At 41.2% G+C, this 7,105-nt stretch overlaps 1 protein-coding gene across 2 annotated transcripts; it reads right to left on the reverse strand.

Annotated features, from left to right (window-relative positions):
- Positions 1-3,500: 3,500 nt before the first annotated feature.
- On the reverse strand, positions 3,501-5,602 carry apof (apolipoprotein F). 2 transcript variants are annotated; one of them, XM_010773959.1, is made up of 2 exons: positions 5,502-5,602; positions 3,501-4,864 (listed from the first exon to the last, which is right to left on the reverse strand). In XM_010773959.1, exon 2 carries the CDS (start codon positions 4,829-4,831, stop codon positions 3,536-3,538), a length of 1,296 nt encoding a protein of 431 aa, XP_010772261.1. In that variant the 5' UTR covers positions 4,832-4,864; positions 5,502-5,602; the 3' UTR covers positions 3,501-3,535. The 2 variants fall into 2 exon arrangements, with proteins under 2 accessions (XP_010772261.1, XP_010772259.1); XM_010773957.1 differs by having other exon boundaries at positions 3,501-4,867.
- Between the last annotated feature and the right edge of the window lie 1,503 nt (positions 5,603-7,105).

Below are 7,105 nucleotides of genomic sequence, written 5' to 3' on the forward strand. Positions count from 1 at the left end.
TGTTGAGAATTTGCTGCCATCTAAAATTGGGAAGTTGAGTGCAGTGTCATGGCTTCTGTGTGTCAGCCACTGAGGGAGAAATACTCACAGGATCTCACAGATCAGTTTGAGAGTGAGATAAGGCATCTCAATAAAATATTTTCTGCCATTTCCCCCCTGATTGTAGCTCTCTTGATCTACTGAATGCAATATACAAGATGGAACTCCAGAGCATTTTTGGAGACGTTTGCATTGCCCTCAGAATTTTCTTGACGCTCCCAGTTACCGTAGCTGGTGGTGGAAGATCATTTAGTAAGTTGAAACTTATCAAGAGTTATTTAAGATCTACCATGTCGCAAGAGAGGTTGAACAGCCTTGCAATGTTATCGATTGAAAGCAAGCTGGCTCTGTCACTTGATTTCAAAGAGCTCGTAAAAGATTTTGCCACCGAGAAGGTCCGGCGATTGGCGTTCGGGATTTAGGGATAAAAATCCAGTCTATGACAGGATTGTTGGATGTTTCCCTATAGTAAGCTGACAGGCTACAGCCCACATTGTGAACAATTACTATCTGATGCATAGTCCTCTAGCACTACACTTTTCATTGTTTGCTGTAAGTGTGTTCATGTCCTGAGAGTTTATTGTTTTATAATTGTGTTCAAATCTTCAGTTCATTTATACTTTTGTCCTTGTGTTGTTCAAATCTTAATTTAATAAGTCAAAGAATGTTGAGATTTTTGTTTGTTCATTCCTGGATTGGGTGTAATTTTCAATTAAATAGACAGAAGATAAAGTTGATAGTCAGTGCATGTTGATTTCTTGCAGTCCATTACAGTTCATTAACTTCAACAGGGTTTTCGAGGTTGGGTTTCATCATGTCGTTTCGGGAGTGGACGCAAGGTCATGACCCCACCAGTATCCAAGAATCCTGAATTGTCCCCACCAATAGCTCAACACTTGTCACTCGCGCCTCCTCGAATTACTTGCGCGTGTAACAGGTAGGGCTTTAGCACTCTGCTGACAAAGGCAGCAACCTGGCCGCTACAGCAAAAAAGCTAGTGCTCTGCCCGCGACAGTTCAAAATCTGCTTCGTAAAAGGTATATCCAAGCAGGGAACAATTATATACTACAGAGCACATCAAAATGTAAGTGTCTGTCAACCTAATAGTCTGTTTGAGTAGACTATTTGTGTTGGAGATGGGATTACAGAGAGACAGGACAAGTAACAGCTTTTGTATGTTGAGTATCAGAAAACATTGTCACAAGAATAGGGGAAAATATGCCTACAGTAGCTAGTGCGACTCAAGATTCTTTGGTAGACTATTGCATTGGTCCATTCATTGAAGATGAACGCAATGCGACATCCTGAACTGGTGCTGAACTGCTGATCCGAATGTATAGGTAAAAACCATATTATGCGTTTTCATCAATAAATAAATGGCCAAATTTTTTTTAACGTGCGCGCTAACGCGCACTCGCATGGATTGGGGGCCCACAAATAGATTCTTTCATGGGGCCCAGAATTTCCAGCTACGCCCCTGAGCTACAATAAGTAATAAGGATATCTTTTATCTTGAGTTCTGTGCCAAAGTGCGTTAGCATTTTTCGCTCAGGGGTCATTTAGATGCTTCTTATGAGACTTGTGTTTTGTTTTGGTAAAAATGGTTTGTATCGTCAGTTAGGTGAGATTATTCCCGTTAATCTGGTATAACACATTAATAGGTTCTTAAATATTAAGATCCCCTGAGACACAGCGTCGTGAAAAAAAAAAAGTACCCGCCGGCGGGGTTCTTGGGGCTTAACAGGTTAACTGTTCATCTTTCATTACTCACGTCTGTTTATGATAATAATTTGGGCCCATATGAAATATCTTGTTTGGGACAGATTGCTGGTTGCAGTATGAATTGGACAAGAAGAAGATCCCACTTAGGCCAAATGTCTATCACAGGGTGAAACGGTATGATACACCAACATTTGGTGGTACACCATGGTTTGCACTTTGTAGCACAGCATGTGAGTAGTTAAACATCAGCATTATCAAAAGTGCTCCTATGTTCTATTAGCATTGTTAGGAAATAATATGGGTTGGGAAACACCATCTGTTCACTCAGGCCTTCGGCCCCAGCTAAAATGCAGTACCCAGCAATCTGTTTTTCAACCTGTGTGTCTGTGTGATTATTATAATTGTTTTGTTTTGTTATTCCCATTGTAAAGCGTCCTTGGGTTTCTTGAAAGGGGCTATAAAAATCGAAATTATCATTATTATGTTAAGATCTGAAGAGGCAGACATGTTTTTATTTACATTCATTCGTGTCTGCAGGGAGCTGATTTAGTTTCTTCTTGGAGGAGATTGTGTATTTGTAAATCAGCAGCAGGCATGTGGGACCTTTAACAGGCTTTGAAAAGTCAGTTACTCCATTCCCCATTCACATTAACCCATTAGTCTCAACCGATGCCGAGTGGTAAAGATTTGTATACCCTAAAATATACTGTACATATTTTAAATAAAAACTTTGTTTAGACATAAGTACTGGATGTGGCTAGAGCTAAGTATGCACACCATGACTCATACATATAAATCATAGTTTTATGTGAAAAGGCGCATTGAATAGTATGTTCTTGTCAATTGCCAACTGTTTTGTAACCATTAGACCATCTTACTATACAAATACAAACACTTTATGTCTGTGCAAAACTAAAACACTGACCGTCACTGTAAGGTTTAAATGTACAATTTATTGACCTTTTAAACAAAGAAAAAGCATATATAACAACATTATTTAGTTCTCTGTCTATTGTCCCTGCAGTTAACACCAGAGGTGGGAATATGACTGACCTGACAAAATGTCTTCACAGATAGGTAACAACAAAATGTAGACATTGGATGGAAAGCAAAATGAAAGTCTTGAGGATTAAAGGTTTAATTTCCTGAGACCAGTTCTTCAAACGTTACTGCCTAATATAAAACAATGTTACACTATTAGCCATTATCCAAACAAGACGCTATCTAAAAGCTAACATGTTCAAAATGTACTTTATGACCTGGTTTCTTTTTCCTTTATATTATTGACATCATTTTATTTTGAGTTCTGACTGAAAAAACAAACAAAAATTGGTCAGATCAACAAAACAAAAATCACATATGGCCCTAATTATATTCCTTACATTGAGATTAAAGTGTAATGTAATCAACTTTTTACTGTAATTGAATTTTCATTACATTTTAGTTGTATCTGCCCCAAAAGAACTTCAAAACTAATTTACATGAGTTACATACTAATTCGAAAATCACTGTCGTCATAAAAATAAAAAAAGAATAATCATTGTGTCTAATAGATTACAAATTAAATGTGTGTGCGCTCACACAGACAAAACATTTTTACTTTTCAATTTGATTCTGAAAATCCCCAAAATGTGTAATCTTGTTCCTTAAAAAACAAACCAATTAATCTTCAACCATTTCAATCATCAAACATTGATCCTGTGTTGTTTTAAATGAATTACTTATAACAATATTTATTGCTCAAGCGTTTCAGCTTAATTTATTGATCCCCAGTCTACTGGATGGTGATGACACCGTCCTCCCAGCTGAACTGGTTCACCAGCACATCATCCTCCTTCTTCATGGAGTTGAGCAGATACTTGACGCCAGCTTTCACACCGGTCTTCATCCCTGCCCCCAGAGCGTAACCTGCCACCCCCGCCGTCCCCCCCGTGGCCACCATGAGAGCGTCGGTGCCGAGGTCCACGGCGCTGAGGATGGCTCTCTCCTTGGCGGTTGCAGAGCAGTTGACCGAGGCGTAGTACACAGCTGTGCCCAGATTGTAGAGGGTGCTGACCGCAGGGATCCACTCCACCACGTTGTACACGCGCTGCTCGCTTTTGTTGATGCAGCTTCTGGGGCTGCGTTTCAGACGTCCACCTGAAGCAGCAGAGGTCCAAACATCCTCATCTGTGCTGCACTGACGGATCCAACACTCAGACACTGTGGATTCAGAGGGCAGGACACGACTGCCTTTCTTAAACACTGCCAGGTACTTCCCAGGTTTGAGTCCACTGCTGGTCACACCGGCACACAGGACCCCCAGCCTCTCGCAGGAGCTCACGGCCTCCTGTAGATCACCTGTGGCTCCTTCCACTGCTGCTCCTGCCAGCATGGTGCCCCTCACCCTGCTCCAACCCTCACAATGATCCTCCTGCTTGGAGGAATCTTCCCCCACCGTGGCCAGCTGCTGGATGTTAAACATCACAGCCTCTATGTGGCGCCCTGCTTCATCCCTCTCATATGCCGGTGCAGGCGTGGACTTGCTCATCCTCCTCTCCATCAGACCCTCTACCTCCATCAGGAGCTCCTCCGCGTCAGCCACTCCTAAAAGGTCGTACAGCTTGAGCACCAAGGTGTGTGCCTCCTGAGGGCAGCCTGCCACCAACAACACGGGCACTAAAGAAAGCCCCAGGAGCTCCTGGGGGAACATAGAGGATGATGGGTCGTCCACAGTGCTGGCAGACAGCAGCTCTTCACAGCTTACCTTCCCCTGGATGTGGAGATGATCTTGAATCTTCCCCGCGAGCTTTGCCCTGAGCACGGATGTTATATTTTGGGCAGATCGAACTCTCTCCTCTTTTTGTTCGACCCCTAATACAGGTTCAGGTTTGTTTGCAGATGGGACATCAAGTTGGGATTCAAGGAGAGATGGATGTTCCTGTTTGGCTGTCTCCTCTCCCGCCTCATTGAAATCTGCTTCTGGAAGAGGAGTGTTTCTAAGTGCCAGAGGAGGAGGGACCCTACACAAAGCCTGTTCATTCAGCAAGAGCTGGATCACAATCAGCCACTTCAATTTTGAGGACATCATGCCAGTCTTGTTACAGATTGTTCTCCTCCAAAGCTACTACATTAAACACAAGAGGGACAAAAAGAAAAACAACCAAATGAGTCATCTTTGTTCTCTTATTTCTGCAATTAAGTGTGTTTGTCTCTTACACTCATGCAGAGATGAACTGGATTTATGCTAGGAAGTTTTTTGGCTGCACCTGTTACGCACTACACACTAAGAACATCTCTCATTATGTAACATTTCTAGTGTAAAAATGATGTGTGTATAATTTATGATTTCAGAATTGTAATGCAGTCCTCCTGCAAAAAAAGCTCATTCAAAGTTAATTAGTTTATTAGTCTACAAGAAGAGAAATCATAATATCTTTATCAGGAAGATTGATGAAAAACAGTTTTGCTTTATAATTTGTGAGTGAAAATGTTTTCCAGTGTCAAGATTCTCACATTCTGCCACAGGGACATATATAGTGCAACCACACATTTCAAACACAAATAAAAACTACATTTTAAAATGTTTTAAAACATGCTTTAACAATGCAACACATCCCAACATGAAGCCTCGACATTGAGTTTGTCTTTTTTCCCCCTGAACAAACTGCAACTAAAAATAGAAATGTTGTTTTATCCAAACCTTCATCATTTTTTATTTCATCTTTGTATCTATTGGCAGCTATGTGTCCAGCACTTACCTTAAAACACTAGGATGTGGAGTCCAGAGTGCAGCAGTGCAACAAAGATGGTTTCAGCGTGTATAGCGATGTTCTTTCTCTTTGCCTCCAATGAGAATCTCCTTCTTTACACATGACATCCCACAGCCCTCCCTCTGTCTCATCTGTCTTTCAGCTCCCTCTTCTCTGCGGCCTCATTGCTCAACAGGGAGATCGGGGCTTGAATATTGATTCACGTGGGGAAAGTCCATGTGTTCTTAAGCAGTTTTGTTTGTCTGCCCTGCTATCTTCTCATCCCTCCCCCAGCGCTCTGCTCTCTATCAGTCGCTATGTTTTGTTTCTGACCCAAATACTTGAAAGAAATCTCCCCTCATGCCGTGAGCACATTTATCTCTTACACTCTCAAGACAGGGGAGGAAAACGGGGCTATCTGAGGTTAAGACTGACATTTAATTAATAAAATAGGTTTTAAAATATAAACAAAACTCCACTTCATAATGGATGTATTTTTGTTAGTGCAGAATTTCTTACTGTCCATACATATATTTGTTTTTGAAATCTTAACACATAACTTTCCTGTTCTTACTTCCTTTAGAAAAAGGTTTCCTTTATGTTGTGAAGCCCCATTCATTCGCACTAAGACTTGGCTCCCAGAATAGCAGGACTTTACCCTGCAGCAGGCTGTTGCTGTCATGTGAAAAAAGTGTATCTCGAAAAAATTAATGTTTAAAGAAAAGAGCCTATTTTCAAATAATTCTATTTTCTTTCACATTAGCTCAGGAAGTAGGACAATGTTGAACATGAGAACACTCCTAAATGAAAATCCAAAAATGTAGATACATGATTTTCTTTGGATAGCAATGATGCACCATTATACATTATAAATATACATCTCTGTTAAAAGTAAGATCTAATGTAACATTAAAGAGGATGCAGAATTTGATGATTGTATGCACAATAGAATAAACAATGTGAGAGTGCAGCAGGCTAATTCAAGAACAAATTCTCATAGGTAGCCAAAAACAAAGACAGCAGCACAAAAACCTGTGTCAGAGGTAACTTAGTCCAGGTTATCAGTCCTTAATGCTCTTGCTACTTTGTGAACTGTGGCTACTGAAGGAGAGTTTATTATTGTTGTGATTTTGTGGCTGCTTGACCATCAGTGGAGGCTTTTTCAATGGCCATAGATCTTTTGGTTGTATAATCACTACAACATTTCGTCCTCTGTAAAGTATGACTGACGACCCCTCCACTCCACGTGGGGTGCCGTCTGGTGTGTGTGTGTGTGTGTGTGGTTTGTGTTTGCAGGTTCCATTGCCTGACGAGCTGCACCTGTGTGAGAGCTGATAAGCACGCTCTCCGTGCCAGCCTCGGGGACCTGTGGCTGGTTCCTTGCATTATTTGTTTATTGAGAATAAACAACTGTTATATTCTTACCCCTCGTCTCGTCTCCCTGCTTTTTATTGCAGCCCAGGAGCCGGGTTGTAACACTTCACACATCACAACACAAGTTCAAATTAACTCCAGCTATTCTTTGAGCAGACGTGTATTTGCAACTGTTGATAAATGCAGGGTAAGATGAGCACAATGAGAGCAGGAAAGAGGGCTAGTTTATTTTGGGTTAT

The sequence above is a fragment of the Notothenia coriiceps genome, unplaced genomic scaffold (assembly GCF_000735185.1).
Source record: "Notothenia coriiceps isolate Sejong01 unplaced genomic scaffold, NC01 NC01_scaffold00013181, whole genome shotgun sequence".
NCBI classification, from domain to species: domain Eukaryota; kingdom Metazoa; phylum Chordata; class Actinopteri; order Perciformes; family Nototheniidae; genus Notothenia; species Notothenia coriiceps.

Excerpts from the sequence above, each read along its gene's own strand:
- apof (XM_010773959.1), bottom strand. The coding sequence starts at position 4,831 with ATGATGTCCTCAAAATTGAAGTGGCTGATTGTGATCCAGCTCTTGCTG.